The 26,640-nt window shown below is 38.1% G+C and overlaps 1 protein-coding gene across 23 annotated transcripts in view; it reads left to right on the top strand.

Moving 5' to 3' along the window:
* The window catches only part of LOC105466614 (teneurin transmembrane protein 3), a 2,765,046-nt gene that overhangs the window by 2,597,092 nt on the left and 141,314 nt on the right, over positions 1 to 26,640 (top strand). For all 23 annotated transcript variants that reach the window (XM_071092800.1, XM_071092799.1, XM_071092798.1 and 20 more), the window contains one exon: positions 20,132 to 20,254. In XM_071092800.1, the coding sequence (XP_070948901.1) occupies positions 20,132 to 20,254 (123 nt within the window). The remainder of the gene's footprint in view (positions 1 to 20,131; positions 20,255 to 26,640) is intronic.

Raw genomic sequence — 26,640 nt, 5'->3', positions numbered from 1 at the left:
TACGAGGACTCTTACACTATACTGTCTCCTGTGAGGTTTTTTAAGAAGTAAAAATGGAGAAGAAATTGAAGAGATTTAAGCATAGAAGTGAAAAGGAATCACTTTTCGTTTTTGAAAGATTACTTCAGTGGCCTTCCAGAACACGTAATACAATGAAAGGAGGTCCAGAGTTGTGCTTTCCAAGCATTCCTGTGCCTGGGAATCGCCTGGGGACCTTGCTAAAATGCATATTCGGATTTAGCAGATCCAAAGTGAGCACTGAGATTCGTTTTTCCAGCAGGCTCTCACGGGATGCTGCTGTGCTTTTCAGACCACACTGTGAGTAGCACAGGTCTAGGAAATGCTGTCACATGTCCCATTTCATGACGGAAATGTTCTGCTTCCACACTGTCCAATTTAGTAGCCACTAGACACCAGTGGCTGTTGAGCACTTGAGATGTAGCTAGTAAGTTGAAGAAACTGAAGTTTAAATTGTACTATTTTTCATTAAACTCAAACAGCGACATGGGGCTAGGAACTATCATTTGGATAGTGCAAGTCTAGACAACCTGTTAGAAAACTAGCCATAACTGGGAGATCATGAGGCCCTCGTGGGATAGAGGAACAAGCAGAATTGAGAAAGCTGAGCTGATTCATGATAGAATAAATGTGACGTGCTTTCGCATATCTCAGTTTTTAACAATCAAATGTACATATGGTAAACTTCCTTGCAGCGGAGTCGTGTTATGATTTTCTTTGGATTACTGAGCCTCCAGTTAACATCCTTCACTAATCCATTAACCTTTGAGTGGCTGTGCCTTTACACAACAGAAATTCTACTGATTTCTAACCACAAATGTTAAGTTCAGTGATTATACTTAGTGATACAGACCTACCCAAAGAAATACCTGTTGCGTTTCTCTGGGCCCTGATATACTCATTCTTCTTTTTTTGGCTCTGAAATTTGAAAAAAAAAAAAAAAAAAGAGCAATAACCACCAGTTGTTCACCAAGAATGGCAAAAATGAGAAGCGTCTATGTTCCGCTTCTGTTCACAGTTACACAGTGGGTAGGAGTCTTGGTATTGTTCTTTGCTTACAGAAAGCTCTTTTTTCTGTGTATGTCAATGTCATACACATAGAAAAATGGCCAGAAATCCCTCATGAAGCATAAACATTATTAAAGCATTACTACATGCAAATCATAATAAATGCTTGGGATGATGCCAATTAAACTGCAAAAAAAGCCACTCAAATCAGACTTCAAATAACACCATTATAGACCTTTAATTTCTTGAGCATTTCTGTGCACTGCTAGGCAGAGTCAGAGAATTTCTCCATGTACAGTAGCACCAAAGGTATTTGCACATGAACTTTAAGGAACGCTAGAGAAAAAAATATGATCAGACTATATTACGGTGGTATATTTTCTCAATTATCTTGCCCTTTTGGCCAGGTTTTTCCTAACCAGTAATTCATTTGACAACAGAGTGTTTTAAATCACAGTTTTATTGAGACCCAGTGCACATACCGTGTGGTTTATCCATTTAAATATACAGTCCAATGGTGTTTAGTGTTACATGTCCACAGAATTTTGCAGCTATCATCACAGAACATTTCTCTCACCTCCAAAAAGAAACCCTGCATCCTTTAATAGTCACTCCCTATTACCTCCCAACACCCTAATACCCAATGGTTTTTTTTTTATCCCCACCAAAAATTTTTCCATAAAAATCTGAAATTTTTAAGGGACTGTTTTGTTAACTAATTGCCCAATGAAAACAAATAGCTCAGCTTTGTTTTTCTTACGAGCTCCTGACAAGTATAGCAAACCAGAGAACTACTCACATTTTTACTGTTCCTTTCATTTAAAAAATACATATGTAGTTATTTATTTCCTTTGAACAGCTGCTACCAACTGATTTCTAAAATACATGTTGTCATATGCCTGCTAAAAAGGCTGTTTAACGACATAAGCATTCCCTAGATCTGGCAAAACATAACCTGTCGAATCCAGGTTCATTGCAGTTATGATTCCTTAGCAGTTATTTGTCCTACTTCTGGGCCTATTTGCATTTTATGAACATTTTTACCTCTCTGTGTACTTTGAAATTGATGATGGTAGTAGCTATATATATGCAACTCAGGGTCAGAAGGGAAAATATGCCAACCCTTTATGCTTCATGAAAAAATCAACCATTTAACTATATATGGCAAAATAAAATGTGTCTGACGTTCTTTTTTCTTTTTGGACGTGTCTTTGTAATAAAAGTGCTGTTTTATAATGTTCTAGAACACAGCTGAGCAATGAATTACATACCATTTTTCACTACAGCTTCTTCCCTTCACTCGGAGTTGCATTATATTCAGAAAATGCATTTTTGTCTGAGATGGTATGGAAGCATTTTAATACTAACATGATTTCATCACATTGTAGGAAAAATGTATTGCCTATATTTTAGAGGATGGAAAATTGTAAGACTAAAAATTTAGAGTCAGTTTTTCAATATTTTATTTTGTTCTTGAATCCTTAAGGACATATTTAAGCCTGATTCAATGGTGATTAAAGACTCAGAGTAAAAGAATTTACCAGTATAGAAAGTAAGCTCCTCCTCTCCCCACGAATATAATTTATTTTACTCTTAGTTTGATATGAGGTCAGCTAAAGTAAATAACATATGACAATAATACACTTGGCTGGGCACAGTGGCTCACATCTGTAATCCCAGCACTTTGGGAGGAGGTCAGGAGTTCAAGACCAGCCTGGCGAAACCCCATCTCTACTAAAAATACAAAAAGTTAGCCAGGCAGGGTGGCACACACCTGTAGTCCCAGCTACTCAGGAGGCCGAGGCAGGAGAATCGCTTGAACCCGGGAGGCGGAGGTTGCAGCGAGCAGAGATTGCGCCACTGCACTCCAGCCTGGGCAACAGAGTGAGACTCTGTCTCAAAAAAAGAAAAGAAAAGAATGCACTTAAACAGATTGTGTTTACCATTTAAATATAGGGATCTCTCTGACTTGAAAAATATTCAAAGACAGAACAATAAGAAATACCTTTAAAGTCAGCTTACCTCCGGTTTATGCTAGATATAAATATCTTATTCATGAAATATAGTGAAGTTTTCTCTGTTTTAAACTATCATATTTGCAAAATGTAGCAACATCTCCTAACGACAAGTGGAAAGCATAATACAATATTTACCACTTCACTGCTACGTTGCATAAATATTTAATTGGTGTTGCATATGTCATTTGCTTTTACATTAGTGGTGCTAACAGCAGCATGTTCAGAGAGAAATGCCTGTGTAGAGAGGAGTGAAAGAAAAGTAAATGGCATACACAGAAGGTTAAAAAAAACTTGACAAATTACTAGGAATTTTAGAAGTGAATTCAGCACAAAACCTTTAAGTTTCATTGAATCTGTATCAAACAAAGGTCTCGTCCTAGACTATAACAGATCAAATAAAATCTAAATTTGTATAGAGTTTATTGTTCCCACATTGTCTTAGAATGTCTGCAGACTGCTCACCTTGTCCCTTTTCCTTAAAAATAAGATTCCAAAGCCAGACGTGGTGGCACGCACCTGTAGTCACAGCTTTCTGGGAGGCTGAGGCAGAAGGATCACCACTTGAGCCTAGGAGTTCGAGGCTGTAATGCCTGATGATCATGCCTGTGAATGGCCACTGCACCCCAGCCTGAATGACATAGCAAGAGCATCTCTAAAAAATAAAAAATAGATTTAAAAAAATTCCAGTTTCTTCTTTAGTAACTTTAGTAATATAACACCTGTCAGAAAAGGAACTGACCATTCATTCATCCGTCATTCATTCAACATTTATTTATCAGGTGACTACCATAGGTCAGACACTGTGACAGTGACAGCAGTGAAAATACATTCCTTGCCTCTTAGAGATTATATTCTTTTGTAGAATGCAAACACTGAGTAATTAATTACAGTTATAGTAACTATTTAAAAAGGAGAAATGTAGGAAACTAAGAGAGTGCATAAAAGGCAGAACTTACTGAATCTGAGCATTTAAGAAAGATTTTCCTGCTAAGGCCTAAATAATAACTCAGATTATGTGTTTTGGCAAATGCTGATGTAGGGACAGGTTCTAAGTGTTGTCACAGAAACCTAAATGTGACCCGAAAATATCAACCATCAGGAGTATTAAATCAATATATTGTGATATAATAAAGAGAAAATTTATCTGTGTCTTAGGGAAAAATGTTATTTTTTTTTTTAGTTTTCATTATTGACTTAGTTTACCTAGAACCCAGTGTTGCAGTTAACATCTAGAAGTAGAAATGTCACTTTGGAAATTTGGGGAAACTAGACCTAAAATTGCCACAAGAATCCCATAGTCTCTTTCTGTTTGTTCCTTTCTCTTAATTTCAGATAACATACATGCATACTTTAAGAATTTTATTTATAAAGAATTTCCAAAAAATATTTTTAAAAACTAGTAAAGGAGGCTGGGCGCGGTGGCTCACGCCTGTGATCCCAGCATTTTGGGAGACCGAGGCAGGCAGATCACCTGAGGTCAGGAATTGGAGGCCAGCATGACCAACATGGAGAAACCCCGTCTCTACTGAAAATACAGAATTAGCCAGGTGTGATGGCTCATGCCTGTAATTCCAGCTACTCGGGAGGTTGAGACAGGAGAATGGCTTGAATCCGGGAGGCGGAGGTTGTGGTGAGCTGAGATTGCGCCATTGCACTCCAGCCTGGGCAAGGAGAGCGAGAGTCCATCTCAAAAAAAAAAAAAAAATACACAACAAAAAAAAGTGGTAAAGGAAAAGATATCTGTGATTTCTTTCCATTCATGAGGACTCAATCTGTTTTGAAGAAATTAAAAACTTACAGATGTGTGTGTGTATCCTACATCTCCAAAGCTGTTTGGAGATAAGCGTCATGTTGCCCTGTGTTTGATAACTAAGGAGGTCAGCACGTCTCATTTTCATGATTGAGTTGGGCCTAAAGGGGCAAAGAATCTTACTCAGAGGCCCTGCCGTTGTGCATCTTCCCATTTTACATTCTGTACAGTGACTCAAAGAACAAGTATGTTTTTTTAGCTAGATCCACCTCTGTATAATACTAAGATATTTTCTGAGAGAAGATTTCATGTTATTAATGATAAGAACTTCCAGTCTTTCTGTTACCTGTTACATTGTGTCGTGGTGACTTACCTGGGAGGAAATTAATGCTCCTCTTCTGGTGGCTGTCTGTCAACCAGCCTGGCATGACATTGGCTGGCTCTGTCCTGGGATTGTCTTATCACCCTAGTACTTTAGCCACTGGCTGATCCTTTCTATTTTCTCCTCCACTGGGGGACCCATTCTCTTTATCACTTTCAATAAGCCTCCACCTGCCCCTGAAGGAGAGCAAGCCTTTCACACATTATCCTGCCTTTCCCGGAGAGACAGAAGGATATCCAAGGCTACCTAGAAGATTACTGCATATAATAGGTAGAATATGGGACTCTTGGTTTTGAGAGAAAATGATACAAGTGGTTTTGCAGATTTCAGATTTTTGCTTATTTTTACATGTATCTCCTTTTAATTATTTCTAATATCAAAGTCAATTTCATTAAACTTAGCTGTTTTTGAATATCTCTTCTAAATACTGAATTCACAAAGATGAGTAAGAAGTAATCTTTATCACAGTGATCTCACAATCTTATATGAGAAAATATAATTTCAAATTTGTATACCACAGTACAATTTATTTGTAAAGTACTGTTAATAAGTATAGAATCTCAAAGCAGCCAGATTTGTGTTTGTATCTCACCTTTGTCACTTACTAGCTATGTAGTCTAGGGTACTTAACCTTCATAAACCTGAATTTCTTCATCAATATAAACAGGTTTTGAAATAATACAGCTATGGGGAAAATTGAATAAAGTAATGTGCCTGGCAAAATGTAAGTGCTCAGTTAATTTTAGCTCTCCTCCTTCTTCTTCTTCTTTATAACAACCTAGTAAATTAAATACTATTATCTATACTTTTTTAAAAGAAACATCTTAGGCCCAGAAAATCAGTGACTTGTCCAGTCAGCAAATCCTTTAAAAGGAGCCATAATCTAGGTCTCATTATTTTTAAGTCCAGAACTTTTCCCACAGTATCATAGGGTATTGTTTCTTCTTAGGTTTAAGAATTTATAGATAGAACATGAACTGAAGAATAAATAACAATGAAAGACAAAGTGAGAAATGAATTCTATTTTGTATTCTTATTTTGTTGTATCAGATTATGTCATGAGGAAGGTCTCAGCAGATGTTAGCCATCTCTGACACTTGCCTTTCACCTCTCTTTTACAAATAAAGAGTAATTTTTGACCGGGCATGGTGGCTCACACCTGTAATCCCAGCACTTTGGGAGCCTGAGGCAGGCAGATCATGAGGTCAGGAGATTGAGACCATCCTGACCAACATGGTGAAACCCCGTCTCTACTAAAATACAAAAAATTAACCAGGTATGGTGGCATGCAGCTGTAGTCCCAGCTACTGGGGAGGCTGAGGCAGGAGAATTGCTTGAACACAGGAGGTGGAGGTTGCAGTGAGCCGAGATCACGCCACTGCACTTCAGCCTGGCAATAGAGCGAGACCCTGTCTCAAAAAAAAAGTAATTTTGCTGATTACTATTCATATCAAGATACACTGATTTTTTCCCTTAAGGTAATATAGAATTTCCTTTAAAAATAAATGTATTAAAAATTTAGGTCAATCCCTTAAAAAAAGAAGTATATAAATGTAAAATACTTATTTACAAAATAATAACTATAGAAGGTTCACAATTATAAAGGTGATCACATTTTTACAAACACAGGAATCGCTGCTGAGGGAACCAGAAGTGCTGTGGAGCTTTTCCACTGGGTTTCCCGATTTTATTCCAGATCCTTAATCTTTGTGTTAACTACATTTCTAGTTTTAACAAGTGAACTGCATGATATGGTTAGTAAGCCTATATGAGTGACATAGAATTTGTTTATAAAACCTAACTATATTGTTTCAGTCATTTCAAATCATCACAAATTTTACATTTTCCATTTTTAGAGTAATGATATTTTTAGATGCTTTTTTTTTTTTTACTTCAAATTCTTCATGATCTTGGAAAAGAGTCACATAAAGAGAAGCATTGCATGTTTAAAATGGGAAAGTGGGCCATTTATTTTTAGGAAAGGAGACTGAGACCACCAAATACAGAAACAGGCTGGCAGTGTGAGCAAGTCTCCCGGGGATCAGAGACTGCAACTTCCTCTGTGTTTTGCTTTGAAATATATTTCAAGAAATGCTCCATAAATATTCATTAATAATGGTTAAGTTAGTAATAACTAAGGAAAACTGCTCTCTGAGCGATCCCAGATTAAAGGGGAGCAAATGGAAAGCAGACTTCATAAGAATGTTTTTCTCCCCTGCCCAAGGAGTAAGATGAGATGCTCATGGGAGACTGATGTGATCTGTCCGAATAATCCTTACCTACAAGGTGTGCAGTCATCCAGAGGCCGAGTGGGCTCCACAGCCCTCTGCTTCTCACAGCCAGCCAAACTTGATAAGGCAGGTACCCACTTCATCTTTGTTGATTGAATGATAAACAACAAATCACACGAGCTGGTTGTGCCTACATTACTGAAGGATCATTGATTTTGTTTCAGGTTTCCTCTGGACATACACATGCACCTGTGCAAACACACACACATATACACACACTCACGAATCAGTGTCTCTCTCAAATGTAACCCCTTGGAGGAGAACTGGACCATTACATAGGAGCTGTTTTTCTGGATTTTGCCATGTTTTAATATACTGACATTCTTCTCAGGATCTCCATATTTCAATAGTTGGATCTTTCAATAATGGTGATTACAATGCCTTAAAATTTCAAAGAATTATAATTTTCAGTTTGTATATTTTACCATTTTTTAAAAAGCCAAAACAAGTGAAGAAATAATTTTATGCTTGAGTAAGTAGTAGCATACATAAACATTTGTTACTTTTTTTTTTTTTTTTTTTTTGAGACAGAGTCTTGCTCTGTCACCCAGGCTGGAGTGCAGTGGCACCATCTCAGCTCACTGCAACCTCCGCCTCATGGGTTCAAGCGATTCTCCTGCCTCAGCCTCCTGAGAAGCTGGGATTACAGGTGTGCTGCACCACGCCTGGCTAATTTTTGTGATTGTAGCAGAGACGGGGTTTTGCCATGTTGGCCAGGCTGGTCTCAAACTCCTGACCTCAAGTGATCCGCCTGCTTCAGCCTTCCAAAGTGCTGGGATTACAGGTGTGAGCCACCGCGCCTGGCCTATGTATGCAATTCTAAAGCTGTTATGGAAGAAAGGAATCCAAATGAAAGTTGAATGAGTGCTGCAAGCTTTAGAATAATGAGATAGATCTATTGGATTGCAATGGCAAAGCTGCAGGTAACTCACTAATGAATCCTCTGTTACATACATTTCACAGTAACAGCAAATTCAATATTTTGGGAAGCAGGGAATAACTCACAAATCATGTAAATGATTTCATTCTGTATTTTGAATGTTACTGAAATAAATCCTCTTACCATGCTCTTCATTATTGACAAGTGTTACCTGAAAAATTCTCTAGCTTGTAGATAATGGCTGACCCCTTTGGGCCACTGATCGTGATGGTTAACACTTTGTTCTTTCCATTAGATTGGGGAATCAGTCCTTCTTTTATGCAGAGAACAGACCCTTTAAACAAGAGAAAACTAATGAAACATCAGGAAAACGGTCGGTTTTAGAAATTCTAACTTAATTCTGTGACAGAAGCAACAGCTTGATTTTCGTTTTGTCAGCTTCAGCATTGGCTGTCAAAGGCAGCTCTGGAATTAGCATTTCCTGAGCCACATCCATTGGTGTCTTACACTGCATCCACGTAGTTCAGAAAGAAAAAATGCAATGAAACTTAAAAGTAGAATTGTTTAATGTTATCATTTATAAAAGAATCTGAGTCAAATATCCTGGCAGAAACAAACCTTCAAAGTTAAATCACTATGTGTTCCCATCAAGGCATTTTGATAGCCAATATGATTCTTTTTTCCCATTAATTGCATTATGCCAAGAAAGGATGGAAAGGAAAAACAGCATAGAAATATAAAATATTGGCAGCCATTCTGTATCTCCCTCCAAACCTGTTCGCTCATAAAGTCTACACTTTTAGAATGTTATCTTATAATGCAAAGAGGAACTTGCTATATCAAATGTTAGTTCTTTTGAATATAAATATCCTACAGTTGACAGAATAATTTTCTTTTCCTTAATGACAACTGGAGTGCATATTAATATGAAAGCTTTCAAAAGAAATATTGATTTAAAATAACAATATTTGGGTCAGCATTGTATAGAGTATTGAAATAATATTAGCCTTAAAAGTTAATAACAAATAATAACAAATTAGAATGCCAAAATATTGGCCAACACATTCTGTCAACATGTATATGAACACAGCAGGAAATCCAAAACGAAAGCTGATTTATGAAGAACTATGTGTTCCTAATGACAGTTTAGACCAGTAGGGGTCCAAGTTACAAACTGCAGTCTTTACATGCGATGCTTTCATTTTACATTGAAAGCTTGGTTTTACTCTGGATGCGTGTGTCCAATCAAATGATTGCCCTATATTTTAAGAGTATATTTCTTATTTTTTCTGTGAAATCTCATTATTACATATGGGCATCATGTATATTTATGTATTCGTGAAATTGATACATAAAATGAAACAATTCTGCATTCAAAGGCCAAGATATCCAAGGAATCGTATGTATAACATGATAGTTTGACTCTATGCAATGTAGTTTTAAAAATTAAAATCAAGAACAACTTTAGTATTCTAATGTGTTGGTATCTTATTGATGCCAGGTATTTTTGCCTGTGCTCAATAATTTAGCCTAAATATTTATGTTTTAAAATATATTAACATCATAGAATATAAATCTGGAAGAGACCTTAGAGGTCATCTAGTGCAAACCCTTCAGATTTTCTTTGTAAATGAGAGAGCCAAGCCTCAGAAAGATCCAGTAACTTGCCAAAGTTCCACAACTATTTAGAGCCAGAATTCAGACTGGGACTCCAGTCTCTTTTAATACAAACAAAAGGCCCCACAAGATGCAATAGACAATCTGTGTTGAAAACAGTGCACTTACCTATCTGATGTCAGACTCTGATTTTATTTTCTGCAACTTAATATGTTCCTAATGAGTCTTTCTCAGAAAGATTCCTTTTGGAAGTGTACCACAGTGGATGTGAAGTGAATTGCAAGAAAGGGAAACTCTAGCTCCTTGCTTGCTTGGATGAACTTTGAGGTTTGGGAGACTAAACAAAACGGAATGGCAGACATTTTCAGTGTGGTATTTTTAAAGTCAGTTTTTCTTACCAGAGTCTCTTTCCCATATTACCTCATCCTCTTTGTCTTTGTGAGAATGTTCACTTGATCTTGTAACATTAAACAGCATTTAACCAACCCTGGCAGACCCTCCAAGCACATTGCTCTGTGTTGCCAGAGCCTCAGAGCACACTCCTCAGGGTTCTGGTGGCACACGCCACCTTCAGGTGACTGATGGCTGGGTGCTCGCGTCTGTGTTCTCTTCACAACATCCTCTGTAATTTGCTCCAAGGTTCTGGCAATTGCTGGACTATGTCACCAGCTGTCATCACCCCTCCTTCCCATCCATTTTTGGCAGGATCTGGGAACTCAAGCATGCCAGTAGAAATAATAGTAGCTGTGGTAACAACTTCAGTGGCATGGTCCCCAGAGACGAGATCAAAATTTGGCACCTTTTTTTCTCAACATGGAGCTAAAAATGGCACTGAATTTGTTACTTGGTGGTATATAATTTTCTTTAATTACACATTTTGGGTTTCAAGTGTTCCACATGCTGGCTTTTAAGTGTCAAACCAACATATACAGGTTAAAAACAATGGCATGCCCCCTTTTTATTTTATGGGGAGGAGGCGAAATAACTATAAACCATGGATTCTGTTCGTCTCCAGCCTTGGAAAATAAAAGGAATGCATGCTGTCATTTCTCTCACTTCAATGGTCTTTGTGTGTAAAAAAAAAATTCCTTCATAGAATTTTACTGATAGATCTTTTTTAACATATTATCTCAAAATTATTTCAATTAACAAGGTTTTTTTCTTAATTATTGGAAAAATCTACAGAAACATACTAAGAGTTTATAGAATTAATTTTTTAATTACATACAAAAGATTTAATTTTTAATATCTTAAAATGGTTACAGTTCATGAATACCACAAGACAACCTAAAAAGATGCAGTCTAGAGTAGCCTATTTAGCTGTTAGTAACATAGGTTTTGACCATGATCAATGACTTAATATCCATGTAAGTCCCTCCTGAGTTGATAATACTATAATTTTTTTCTCATTGACTTGGGTGATAGTGTAAAAAGTATACTCATTAATTTTATAGATGACAAATGTCAGCTGTTACAACTTATTTTAAAGGGATTCCTGTGGTACTTCAAACTTTACTAAAGACAAAACAAATGGTTTTTATCTTCATAATTGTTTTGTTTTCTGGGTTTCTTTTTTCTGTTCATGATATCAGTGACTTCACTGCCCAAGCTAAAGTGATATCATGAACAGAAAAAAGAAACCCAGAAAGCAAAACAATTATGAAGATAAAGACCATTTATTTTGTCTTTAGTAAAGTTTGAAGTACCACAGGATTTCTCGGTAGCTCTAGTAGAAAAATGCAAAGTTTGAAGTATAGCTCAGTCAGGAAAGAATTCAGTGTTAAGAGATACATATTTCAAAGTCATCCATCCACATGGAATTGGGAGTTGATATTATAAAAGTGGTTAACATAAAAGGAAGGTCAAGGAAGGACTTTGGTGAATGTCTATATTTTGGGGAATACATGGAGGCATTGTGTAGGTCAGGAGTAGGCAGGTTGTGGAGTGGTTAAAAACAACCCTAAAAACCTGAATGGCTGTTATCAGTCTGTAATTGCAGCTGGGCTCAACTTAGCTGAGTGCCTCTGCCTCACAGTCTATAAGGTTACAGTCAAACCACAGACTGGGTCTGCTGTTTCATCTGAAGGCTCAACTGGTGCTGGAGGATGTGCTTCCAAACTCACACACATGGTTTTTGGCACACTTCAGTCTCTTATCACATGGGCCTCTTTATGAGGCTGCCTCATGATATGACAGCTGGTTTTCACCATGGAAAGCAGTCCAAAAGAGAGAGAGACAACAACCAAAACAGAAGCTGAAGTCTTTCGTAACCTAAGCTCAAGAGACATTCCATTATTTTTGCCATATGCTTTCCATTGTAAGCAAGTCACTAAATCAAGCCTAAACTCAAGGGGAGTGAATTATACAAGGGTGTGAATACCAGAAGGCAGGGCTTATCTGGGACCATCTCAGAGGCTACCTACTACAGTGGCTTAACATGATGGTTTATTGTTGCTTAAGCTACATGTGCAGGGTGGTTCTTGTCAAGGGGGTTCTGCTCACTCAAGGACCTAGACTTGATAGAAACACTACTCAGCACATTTGCATGATTACTGCATGGGAATGCAACACATTACATACTGGTTTTTAAATCTTCCTCACAGAGGTAAGACATACTACTTTTGCCCAAAAATCTTTATCTAAAGCAAAGTTATAAGGCTTCAGAAGGGCAGGGAAGGGTAACTCCAATATATGTCCAGGAGAATTTGATTACTTGTGAATAGCCTGTAAGACTTCCACATAATGATTTAAGGAGAACAACTGGGAACCAGCAGAGAGCTGGGAAGAGAACCAGGAGGATTATGAAAGGAAAATAAAGTATTGAAGATGGGTGGCTAATAATGCCCAGTACTCTTGAGATGTAAACAGGATGAATATTGGCATGAGGCTACTGGATGTGGCAATTTAAGAGATACCGGCTGGGCACAGTGGCTCACTCCTGTAATCCCAGCACTTTGGGAAGCCGGGGCGTGTGGATTGCTTGAGGTCAAGAGGTCAAGACCAGCCTGACCAACCTGGTGAAACCCCTTCTCTATTAAAAATATAAAAATTAGCTGGGTGTGGTGGCGGGTACCTGTAATCCCAGCTACTCGGGAGACTGAGGCACAAGAATAGCTTGAACCCGGGAGGTGGAGGCTGCAGTGAGCCGGGATTGCACCACTGCACTCCAGCCTGGGTGACAGAGCAAGACTTCATCTCAAACATACATACATGCATAAAAATAAAAGAAGAGATACCCATAACCACTGTGAGAGAGATTTTAGCACGGTAATGAGGAACATCAGTCAGTGAGGAGAAAAGAAGTGTGTGCTGAGGAAGTATATATTGTGGTCTCTTCTTTTGAGATACCTGGTAGTAAAGGGAAAGAGAGGAATTAAACAATAATTTAAAAGAAATCAGAATTAAGAAATCCTTGAAAATCCTGATTCTGTAAGTAAGCATGACATTTATACCCCAAACATTGCTTTTTCATCTCTTCTAAACCATTTGTAAACATGCTTAAGTTGAAGGAGCAAACACAGAGACCTTCATTATACAGTCAGATACAGTCAGATGCTGGTCACTTCATACCTTCTGGGTTAAGTTTCCCACTTTGTGTCACAGTCCCATTTCTTCATCTTAACAACAATGATTTTCTGCAGGGTGACAAGTTATAATAGTTTCTGTTTTAAATTCTAGTAAGACACACATTTAATACATTTAAAAAAGTTATCATCTTACACATTTTTAAATGTATAGCTCAGTAGAATTCACATTGTTGTGCATTAGATTTACAAAATGTTTTGCTAGTGTGAAGCTAAAATTCTGTCCCTATCAAACAGCTCTCCATTTCTCCCTCTTTCCCACCCCTGGTCACCACTGTTCTACTTTAAGATTCTATGACTTTGACTACTTCAGCTAGTCCATGCAAGTGGAATTATACAGTATTTTTAACTGACTGACTTCATTTAACATAAAGTCCTCAAGGTTTGCATGTCACGTACTACAGCATGTGACAAGATTTCCTTTTTAAGGCAGAATACTCTTCCATTGTGTGTATAACCACATTGTCTTTCTCCATTCATCCACCGATGGGCATTTGGGTTACTTCCACCTCTTGACTGTTGTGAATAGTGCTGGTATGAAAACAAGTGTGTACATATCTCTTCAAGACCTTAATTCTTGTTCTTTTGGGTGTGTAGCCTGAAGCGGGATTGCTGGATCATATGGTATTTCTATATTTAATTTTTTTTAGGAATCACCATATTGTTTTCCATAGTGTTTGCAACATTTTGCATTCCTAGCCAACAGCACACAAGGGTTTCCATTTCTTTACATTTGTGCCAAGACAAATCATGTTTTTAAACTAAAAATCAGTTGGGGAGGGCCATGAGCTGACAGTCATCACCACAATACATGAATTTGTTTAATTGTATTGCCTTCCTCCTCAAAGTTTGTACTTCCTGAGATTTGCACTGAGTCTTTCCTGACTCTTTCCTTTTCCTCCCACCCGGTGGTGTCATGTGCCCTTCTTCTGTACTGTGTCTTCACTCGGCACCTCATTTATTCGTTACCTCTTGGGGCTGGAGCACAGACCGTCACCGTTGCCTCACCCGCAACATCGTGGAAAGGAAAGCCTGATAGCCTTATAGAGAAAACCACTTTTAGGGAAGATTTAGGGAGGGTAAAAAAATGTATGTTATTTTTAGCTATGCTGAGTGTTAGATGGATTACTTTTAAGTGTTTTTTGTTTTTTCTTTTTTGCTTGCTTGTTTGTTTTTTTGGGGGGAGGGGGGGAGGGTTTGAGACAGAGTCTCACTTTGTCACCGAGGCTGGAGTGCAGTGATATGATCTCAGCTCACTGCAACCTCCACCTCCCAGATTCAAGCAATTCTCCTGCCTCAGACTCCCAAATAACTGGGATTACAGGCACCTGCCACCACACTTGGCTAATTTTTGTAGTTTTAGTAGAGCCAGGCTGGTCTCAAACTCCTGACCTCAGGTGATCCGCCCACCTCAGCCTCACAAAGTGCCAGGTAGGATTACAGGGGTGAGCCACCGTGCCCTGAGTAATTTTTATTTAAGTATAGTACACATTTAGAAAAGTATGTGGATCATGATAAGTGAACACACCAGTGGAACCACCTCCCAGGTACACTCTGAGCAGCACTCCAGAAACCTCTAGGGACTGTGCCAGCCGCTACCTGTTCCTTCCTTCCTAGAGGTCATCACCTTGGTGACTTTCATTCTTCTCAGTTGATTTTACCTGCCTCTGAACTTTATATACATGAACTTATACAGTATTCACTTTCTGTGTGAGACTGGTTTCTTTTCCCCAACATTAGGCTTGTGGGATTCATCTGTATTGTTGTGTCTGCCAGCAGCTCATTCCTAATGCTGCTGTGTAGAATTCCATTGTATATCTGGCCTGTAATTTGTTTTTCCATTCTACTGCTGCCAGATGTCAAGTCTGGGGTTGTTTCCAGTTTGAGGCTATTACAAATAATGCTTCTGTGAACATTCTTGCTTGTGCCTTTTGTTGCTAGGTGGATATATATTTCTATGGGATATATAGACAGACTTTTGTAGATGCACTGGAGACTTAACCACCCTTTCTGAGATTTTTAATATGAGAAAATATATCCCAATTCCAGACAACCAACTGAAGAATTATCTTGCAAAATACTCCCATTTATAGTTGGTAAAAATCTTGTATTTGCCAGTTTTAACATTTGGACAACTTCTGATTATATTTACCTCATGGCGCAAATATAATCATTCTTTCTACAAAAAAAGAAGATAATGGACTTTGAGGTTTTTTATATTGTGAAAAACACACTGATACATATATATGTCAGATAGGCAGTACTGCTGTCACCTACAAATTTCATTCTGCCTTGGATAACATTTTGGATATGAATCCATGGCCCTTTCACTGTTATATTCACCTAGAAATACATGGAAATGACATAAAACTAAGAAGCATTATACTAGAAATAAAAATTTTTCATTATTAAATCTACATGAATATTATTGCTATAACCTTAAAATTCACAATTACAATGCTTTTGTACTTTTGTAACTTTTAAATTGTTGTTTTTTAAGAATCTTGGAGTTAAACAAAATAGCCTGTTCTTAATTTCATTACTATCATCATCATATTACTGTAAAACTTTAGTTTCCGACAGACTAGTGGGAAAGTACTGTGTAGAACTGTGCCCAGGACACACAGATGTTACCTACTGATATCCTCGGCACCAGCCCCCGCATACTGCCCCAGCCTGCAGTGTCCTGGATGTAGTAGAGAAGTGTTATCGTAGCCTGTGGCCCACACACAAGCTGCGTTTCACTTCCTTCTGTATGGATTTTCACATCCCACTACCCACTGGTAGAATACAGAGGTATGTAGTGATATGTCTTTTGTCATCGGAAGGTCGGGGTTTGAGGTTAACGTCCATTGCAAACTGCATGCAAATTCTCAAAAAACCTTCAACTCTCAACAAATCTCCACTTTCTTGGATTTAAAACGAGAAAAAAAAAAAAAAAGTCATAATAACCATTCAACAGAATCTTTGTGAAGATTACAGATAATGCCAGTGAAGTACCAGTACAGTTCATGACACACAGTGTTTGTTCAATGAATGGTTTAAAATGTATATTGTATCATGATGTTCTACCACCAGCACAAGGACCGTGTCTGGGGCCGGGAGTGCGTGGTATCACTCCTGGCTTTACCTCCTCACCTGAGACCCAGAGCAGTGAGGGACTCAGAAGAGCACAGCGCCCCCAGCTGCTTCTTGCCACTGTCTGCACGCCCTACATTTGGACATGCCTAAACCAAGGATCCGTGGTGCCACCCACGAATAGTGGCAGCAGATGCTTTTCCATGAGTTCAGTTCTGCTTTCCAACTCTGGCGTTGAAGAACTGGACTTAGCCTTCTTTATTTTCAGATGTATTTGATTTGGCTAATTTTCCCTTTTTTTCTGCCAGATACCCCATTTAGTTTTATTACACCACTGCTCAGTAATTTCTGTAGCATTCTTGACTTTTATGAGTTTGCTGCCTGCCTCTCTCTCTCCTCTCTCTTCTTTTTCTCCTCTCTCTGTCTCCTCTCTCTCTCTAACTTGGGAGAGTCAACCCCACTAACACCCTGCATTTGTATGCATATCTTAAATTATACATAATGAGTATCAAGGGCATCACTAAATATGAAACACCAATAATTTCAAAGTAGATGATACCCTAAGACCAAACAACTTGTTGGTTTCTGTTTTCAGTGCAGTATTAAGAGATCATGTTTTTGGATATGAGTCTCATTATGTAGCATCTTAAGTAGAAGCAGCACCCCACTTTATTGAGATTCTCTGTAATAAAAATGTAAAGTTCTTGCCTATCTGGCAAAAAATAAAATAGCTCTCCCAACATAAACATCACATTACTGTTTAACATATGACATCTGCGCATGGTCCCGTGGATTACGTCTACTCTTCAAAAATCTATTAAAACTGATAATATGAGCAAACCTATCAGGCAAGAAGACTTTTTATGTTAAAAGATTACAATGATGACAAATTATTTTGTGTGGAAACTTTGACCCTCTTGGAATATTTGTTGCTGCTATGCCAGAGTATGTCTGTCAAACATTTTACTCTATGCAAAACTAGCTCCCATTGTTTTGTTCAAAACTTGGTGAAGCATCTGAAACCCTGAAAAATGTATGAAGTGATAAATGTTTAGCAAGTCAAACACTATGCAATTTAATGCAAAATGACACATGAAGTTATACCTGTTTACAAGATGACAACTTGTAAATTCAAGAATTCTATAACCTATATCTTAATCCATCAAAATCAGAGTTTAAGAGGAATTGCTGGCCAAGGATACCGTCAGCAGGGAGTGTGAGTATATACATTTATTTAAAATATACAGGGTAGATGTAGCTGTCTGCCTATTTTTGGTATCTTTCTTACTATAGCATGCTTTTATATCAGGTATTATTAACAAAAGAATGTGGACTGTTAATAGAAAATCGTAAAACTACCAAATTTTTGAAGTTTAGTTCATTACATATAGTAGTAGTAGACTTTCAGTCAACTGCTTTTCAGACAGCGTTATAGTAAAGCAGTCATTCATCAGCGATTAACATGTTCTCCTCTCTTAGCCATTTATGCATTTGTTTTCTATGTATTAACTTTTTCTCTCAATTACTATATTTTTATCCACACAGTGTTTTCTTAGATTTTTAAAATCTCAGAAAATAGAATATTCCTAACTTTAATCCATTTATTTGACAGATACTTATTGAGACCTACTAGGTATCAGGCACTGTATCCTTATATAAAGTTATGTCTTACAAATGAGACACAAAAGTGTACTAAAATAGTCTTAGAATAAACACTTCACCCAGTCAGGGTGTGCGGGATGCACAGGTATTTCCCTGTCAGAGAGAAGCATTGCAGACAGAAGGGACTGTTTATTGAGGGGTGCCATGGTCTAGTCAGGTGACTCCAAATAGTTCAGTAACCTGGATTCCAGACGAAATAAAATACCTCAGCAGTAAGAACTGCCTAGCTTTGTGCCAGCTCTCCTTCATATGCCCTGTCTAGAATCTTCTGGCCTACACCTTCTCACCTGAGCTTAAATTAAATAAGGTAGTTGTAACAAACCTCCTTTTAAAAGTAAACCTAATCTCTAACAATATCACATAATTTGTCCAAGACTAAATTCTAGACTGAAGATTGAACCAAAGTCTAACCAGCTCAGTGCCCTTACTTCATATATTGGGTCTGAAGGGCTTTTTGACAGTGGTAATCAAAAAGGTAGACACTGCCTTCTTATTCTTCCTCCATCGCTCTGGTGAATTCCAGTATATACAGTAAGTAAAATAATGTCTAAAAATATCAAAAAAGTTCTCTTTCATGATATGGTAATATGACCATCGCTGGGCTTCCCTACAGATATTTAACCTTCCTTAGGGGTTAGTCCCTAAGCTATATTCTGTGCAGCACAAATGAATAGTATATTAGGTGAATATAACAGTGACATATTTTTCTAAATAGTGTCAATAAATTAAGAAAAATAATAAAAAGTGTATTCATTTCAAATTATGTCTGGAACTTAAAACAACATTTATGGTTGTATACTCTTCTAGTTATTTTTTAAAAAATTTTTAAATAAAGCAAACTAGTAAACACAATCATAAATTTTAATAAATTTATTAAATATAAATTTATGAAATTATTTTACCCACATCAGAAACTCACTTGAAATTACCTGACACATAGGCATGCTTTTTCATCTGTACCATTATTAAATTGTATGTCAATTCAAAAATTACGGCCGGGCGCGGTGGCTCAAGCCTGTAATCCCAGCACTTTGGGAGGCCGAGACGGGCGGATGACGAGGTCAGGAGATCGAGACCATCCTGGCTAACACGGTGAAACCCCGTCTCTACTAAAAATACAAAAAACTAGCCGGGCGAGGTGGCGGCGCCTGTAGTCCCAACTACTCGGGAGGCTGAGGCAGGAGAATGGCGTGAACCTGGGAGGCGGAGCTTGCAGTGAGCTGAGATCCGGCCATTGCACTCCAGCCTGGGCAGCAGAGTGAGACTCCGTCTCAAAAAAAAAAAAAAAAAAAAAAAATTACTCATCCCAAGTTTAGAATATTCAAATTTGATTATATTTTGTACAGCTGAATTTCATGTACCAACAAATTCATCTGTGAGACCAGTTTTTGCTTTTACCTTAACCCGAAGGTAGAGGATCATGGCTGTTAAGCATCTACAGGTGTTGCAGCAAAGTTATATAAATTTGCAAGTGACCTGTGGTCTAGTAAGTTTGGCAAATGCTGTTATACAGTGTTGTACCAGTTACTTAAAAAATGGTGAAAAATGGAACTCAGAGCCGTTAGAGCAAATAATGATTGATTTCTAAGAGTTTCCTGGTTCCAATGAACTGAATAGTATGAAATTGTTATTGAAGTGCCGCCATATTGCACTGCATTGCTATGTAAATTATATTTGTTTGAGGAACTCCTTGTTTTATAATTTTCATTGCGCAGTTATCCTTGGTATTTCCGAAAATGGAAATTTTAAGTTAACCTGTGACTCTGGTTTTAAACATGCGTAGGGATTGCTGTTGTAGCTGAAGGCAGCAGACCTTTAAACAACGTGTGTTTATTCCCCCCAGCAATGCATCTCTTTGGCCTCAACTGGCAGCTACAGCAGACTGAAAATGACACATTTGAGAATGGAAAAGTGAATTCGGATACCATGCCAACAAACACTGTGTCATTGCCTTCTGGAGACAATGGTAAGCAAAAGAATTATGTATCCTGTGTTTTTCTTTTAACGTCACTTTTCTATAAATTTATTTTTATCCATGCTTACATCTAGTTTAGATGGAACAGGGAAGAGGTTTCGAAATTACAGATATCATCTTTGTATGAGTTTTTTTTTTAATTAATTTACTTGAAAGGTTGAAAATGCACATTTTTATTACAGGAATAATACGATTTTCTACCTTCTGATTTGACGGCTAGGCTTTTCTGCCTTTCCCTTTTGCAAGTGTATATTGAGTTTTATTTTTTGTCTGCAAATAGATTATAATTCAGTGTATCATCTCTTACATTACCTTGGGTATATTAGGTTTTCTTCATTCAACTTGTGTGTGGAGTTGGAACACTATATTAATTTTATTAGAAAAGCATTTAAATGCAAAACACATTAAAGGATTATAATTTATTGACCTTTTCTCTGGTTGCCCTTTCTCTAAACCTTTAAGAATTTGCACTTTGAGCTAACAAAGATTTTGAAATCAATTGGCTCTGAATTAAAAATGGAATTTAAGTGGTTAGAGAATTCCATTTTTTCAATATAAACACTTAGAAAAATTTATATATACATCTGTACACTTACATTACAAATACTTTTATGTTGTTTATGTGTGTGTACACATGTCTTGCATTGGTATCCTCTGACTTTTTGCAAAATATCATAATACTTGATACCTCAGAGCAACCTGATGAAGACGCCTTTTCTGTCATCTGATTAATAAATTATTTCCCTTTAGAGATTCCCCTAACTCTTCTTCCTCTTTGTTTCTTATCTCATACGTTCGTGTGCAGCTTTGGCATTAATATGTCTATCCTCATGTGGCTGATTTCTTTGCAAGACTGGAAAGAAATCATTTTACATGTAATGGACATATATGCTGCTGTGTTCCATGTCCCCATTTACTGTGATGAATACTTTGCACACTTTTTTATTCTTTTTTTCCATCTTCTGTTTTAGTAATAATAATACTTTATGACACTTCTCTTTCTCCTTAGGGAGGTTGAGGAATTTTATGACATTCGATTTTTATAATAATAATGAATCTCCCGCCACATGGAACCTTTTTATATAAAGTTCTGCATGTTCCAGAAGAACTGTAAGCTGGTGTCTGACATGTCACCCACCTAACATAGACAGTGGCAGTCACTGTAGAGGGGGTTAAAGAGGGTTGAAACTATAGATGGGAAATTTTAATTACATAAATTTCAATTACCTTAGTTTTTTTAATACATTAATAACACACATATGAACAAAATGAGTAACTACACAGAAATTAAAAATATTTATTTTTGGTTTGTATTGACTGAAATTTAGACTGTCTCTTAAAATGCATGGTTCCTGTGAAAATGATCAAATGGTACTTATTAACCATGCATGTCGGGAACTTTTTTACAGACTGAACAAATTGTAATTATACCAGAGACAAAAGCTTATTATGGATATTTTATTTATTTTACAACATCTTAACCTTTTGTTATGATTAAAATGAAAATAGAGTTTGGCTAATTGGTTTCACAGTCCTTGAAAAGCATGATACTGAGAAAGCTGTGGACTCAGAGGCTCCCGCAGCCTGGGTGCTGGCTCCCGGTGTTTTGCCAGGGAATGCCTCAGCTCACATCGGCACTCCCCAGCTCACAGAAGACTACATTCAAATCCTTGCCGCTTCACCTGTTTACTTTGTAACTTTGTGCAGGGTGCTTAGTTACTCAGATTTGCAAGAAAATTTAGGGCAGCTCTGGAATGGGCTGCCTAGGATCTTATCAGTCCCAGAGGTTTGGAAGAACAAAGAACATCACATGAATATGGCTTTATTAGTAGAAATTTCTATAAAGCTGGAGTCCTCGAAAACAGTGGCTTTTCAACTGTTGACCGTGACAGTGCAATAAGAAATACATGTTACATCAAAGCCAACATGTACACACACATATACATATGTATCTGAAATATGCTTCCCAAAATAATATTTATCCTTGGCTTGTAAAATGCATCCTGGAATTTTCCATTTTATTTTATTGTATTTCTCATTTTTAACAAATGCCACTTGCAACCCACTAAAATAATTTCATACTTTACAAAATATTGTGGTCTGTAATTTCAGAAGTACTGCTTTGGTAGCCTCCTTCTCTAAGAGGGACTGAAGTTCCCCCAGATGATCATAGAATTCAGTTGTATACAGTTCTGTGCACCTTTAGAGCACCTGTATGTACATATAAGCGAAGTACTTTCTTCCTAGATGTGTAAAAGTCTCCTGTATAGGGAATGGTTAATGGAAGCCCCAGAATCAGGTAAGTGCACTAGAGAACTGCCAACTGGACTAGGGGATTTGTAGACATTTCCTGGCATGGAAAAGCTGTCCCTGTCTGGGCTCTGACCTTGTCAAAAGAGTGACCTAACTATTAGTTACTTGCCGTCTTTATTATTCCTTGAATAGCCCCCAAAACCCTAAATTGTAAGGAATTCTTGTTTCTGCTTTTCCAAATACAAGTTCTTAGTATCTCCTAAATATAGTACTTAAAGACCTGGGGCACAGGGAGTGGACAAGAACTCTATTTACAATGAGGGAGGTACCTGCAAAGCACTGGTTTTAGGCTCCCGTGATGAACCTCAGTGTCCATGCACCACCACCCACTACTTAAATTTTACATACTATCCAAGAAGCAGATCACATCATCTCTTTAGAAATTCTAGGAGATTACAACCCTTGAGAAAGCTTTAGAATTCTGAACAAAGCTCGCTGGGAGAATGAACTGTGAAAAGCATAGTGTGAAAATTATTTCACAGCTTCTAAATGTAATTCTCTTATTTATGCAGTCCTATTTTACTCTTATTTTGTAAATATAATTCTAAGGAACAATCATTGTGCTAAGGGTGCAGTAAACTCCCTGCTTGCATTTAAGTTAACACTGAGCCAAAGCTTCTAAATGGTATTTAGTACCTAAAAGAAGAATTTCTATTATATGCCATCATCTTTTACTGATTATTCCTGAGACCTTCTTTGCCTACAGATTTTAGAGATGAGTTATCAGAAGTGTAGGGTCTTAGACGAAACTGATGGAAATGGACAAAGTGAATAAAGAGGTAAGAATGAAGTTTGTAGCTCAAACACTGGTCTCTGTCCAGAAACTAAACTTATTCCCCTGGCCCAAGGAATTAATTTAGCCTAATGTACTGGAAAGAATCACACTGTCCTATACTCAAGTCCTGGCTCCTTCGTTTACTTACTTTGTAACGTTCAGCAAGTTGCTTCACTGACTTCTTTGGGCTTCAATTTCTTCACATGTAAAGAGGGACTAATAGTACCTGTCTCCTGACTTTCCAACTTCAACAGTCGGCAGCCCTACTATCCCTCACAAACTTCTCCCCCCCGTACTTCTCAACAACTATTTCAGATCCTCCTGCTGTACTCAAAACCCTCTCTCCATAGAGGACCTTGCATTCTATTAAAATAAAATAGAAACTTGGAAGGGGAACTCCTGATTTTCTGTAGACACATCTTTATTCCTGCATGTATGTGGATCTGTGCTTCTACCTTTTCTCCCCATATTCCAGGTTCATTTTTGCATGATGGGTCCTTTCAATTCCATTCTCTCTCTTCAGAATGTCCTCATTCTACTGATCCCATCCAGTCAACATTGGAACATTCCAGTCTTTCACATCTTGGAAAACAATAATCTCTTGACTTTGCCTCCTACTGCCTCTCTCTTCTACCAGCTTTCTTTTTGTTTATTTTTTTATTTTATTTTATTTTATTTTATTTTATTTTTGAGACAGGGTCTCACTCTGTCACCCAGGCCGGAATGCGGTGGTGCAATCACAGCTTGGCTCATTGCAGCCTCGACCTCCTAGGCCCAAGTGATCCTCCCACCTCAGCCTCCCAAGTAGCTGGGACTACAGGCACATGTCACCATGCCTGGCTAATTTTTGTATATTTTGTAGACAGTGCTCCACCATGTTGCCCAGGCTGCCTTGAACTCCTGAGCTCAAGCAATCCTCCTGCCTCAGCTTCCCAAAGTGCTAGGATTATTGGCATGAGCCACCTTGCCCGGCGCTTCCAGCCTTCTTGAACATAGTGTGCTAGGTCACTTTGATCACTTCTCTGCCTTCTGTTTACCCCTCTTACAGTTGGGCCTTCACAGTACTCCTTGCTCATGACCGTCCTCCTCTACCTTTACCACCACCGAAACGGATGTCTCCAGAGTTACCCACTGCTTTGTCAATAGCATCGGTGTAACCTCTTTATTTTTTATCATGTTTGAGTTTTTGGAACCATTTAATAGTTAACCTATCCCTCCTGTTGAAATATTATTTCCCTAGCTTCTGTGATACCACATTCACTTTGACTTTCTCCCTGACTGTTTTGGCTATGATACTTCTGTTTAGTTGACTCACCTCCCGCCTACCTGATCCCTAAACACTGCTGTTTCTCAGGACTCTGCTCTTCACAACATAATCACTCTGGATTCTGTCACCCACTTTCATGGCTCCAGTTACATTCTCTGTGTTCCTAACTGTCAAATCAGAAGTCCAGTGTCTCTCCTCAGCTCCAGATCTCAACTACATAAAATTATACAATTGTCTTTGGAACATTTCCACTTGGGTGTTTTCTGTGCATCTTAAACTCCACATGTCTAAAACAGAACCCATCAACTGCTTTAGTTATCTGTTACTACACAACAAACCATAGCAAAACTCAGTGGCTTAGAAAGCAATTTGTTATCATCTCTTGTGGTTCAGTGAATTACCAGGTAGTTCTTGTGCTCTTACTTAGGACACTGCAATTGCTTTCAGATGTCAACCAAGGTTAACCAAAGGCTCCACCGAGCTGGAAGTCCAGGGTAGCTCATTCACATGGCTGGCAGTTACTGCCATCTGTTGACCTGAGCTCAACGGTAGTCACCAGCTGGGGCACCTAAACATGGCCTTCCATGTGGCTTGGGCCTCTTAGAACATAGCAGCTGGTTCTGAAGAGGAATATCCCAAGAGGATATTGGGAGCACTCCGAGAGACCATGACAGAAGCTACCAGCTTTGTATGACCTAGCAGTGGCCATTCTAGGCTGTCATTGCCATCACATTCTGATGGTCAGGAAGTCAGCAAGGTCAGCCAAGATTCCTGGGGAGGGGAATTAAACTCCTCCTCTTGACTAGGGACCTGTCGTGCCATTGCACAAGGGCACGTGGGATGGAAGATACTGTTGTGGCCATGTTTGGAAAATACAATTGCCAAGCCATCTTTCTTTTCAAATTTACCTCTCTTTCAGGGATTTCTGTACAGTACCTTCCCATATCCCCCTCCAGTTTTGCTTTTTGTGGTTTTAGTTACCTGTAGTCCACTGTGGTCTGAAACTATTAAGATACTTCGAGAGAGAGAGAACAGACCACATTCACTTAACTTTCATTGCAGTATATTGTTATAATTGTTCTATTATTATCTTTTTCTTGCCTAATTTATAAGCTATCATAGGCATGGATGTATACGAAAAAATATAGTAGATATAGGGTTTGATATTATCCACAGTTCCAGGCATCCACTGGGGATCTTGGAACATAGACCCTATGGATAAGAAGGGATTCCTGTATTAGGAAATGGCCCCATCGTTCACTTCATCGCTGGTCCAGAAGGCCCAGTGATTGGTTCTCCTCTCTCATCTCCCATATTTAGTCAGTCTCTAAGTTCCTTCAACTCTGACCCCATAGTATCTTCTGAATCCTGTTTTCTCTCAGCTGGATATAGTGGCCTCCTGTCTGCACTGTTTGTCTCCAGTCTTGCTCATCTGCTCTTCACACACACATCTGAGATACCAGTTCCTTGCCTAAGCCCTTTCAGTGACCTAGATTCTGGTCAGAAGTCTTTAAATGACCTACAAGGCTCTCCACAGTCTGACTGTGCATCACACCATAGTGTAATGTAAAAACAATATCACACAGAGATAAAGAGTATAGACTTATGAGCCTCACCACCAGGTTTTGTGTCCTAGTTCTGATCATTAATGCCTGTGCTACTTGGGTTATATAGCTTCTTTGTGCCTAAGTGGTCTCATCAATTAAAAGGGACTAATTTTCTTCATAGAATTGTCTTTGCTCTTGAGTATTCAATGAAAATATACAAAGGTGTAAACATACAATGGTGTATAGTACATAGTAAATGCTTGAAAACTGTTTATGGTTATCACTAGTACTATTTAATGCATCTCATCTAGTCTCATGACTAGACTATAAGGCAAGGATCCTGTCTGTTCTTTCACTGCTATATACCAAGCCCTTGGCACAGTTCTGGCATGTAATAGTTGCTCACAAAGTATTTGTTGAATGAATGCGTGAAAATAATACAACTAAATAATATGATATAAAGTATATGAAGGGC

This window comes from Macaca nemestrina, chromosome 3 (genome assembly GCF_043159975.1).
Source record: "Macaca nemestrina isolate mMacNem1 chromosome 3, mMacNem.hap1, whole genome shotgun sequence".
Taxonomy (NCBI): Eukaryota; Metazoa; Chordata; class Mammalia; order Primates; family Cercopithecidae; genus Macaca; species Macaca nemestrina.
The sequence above is the reverse complement of the archived record's forward strand: the minus strand, read 5'-3'. Positions and strand labels throughout refer to the sequence as shown.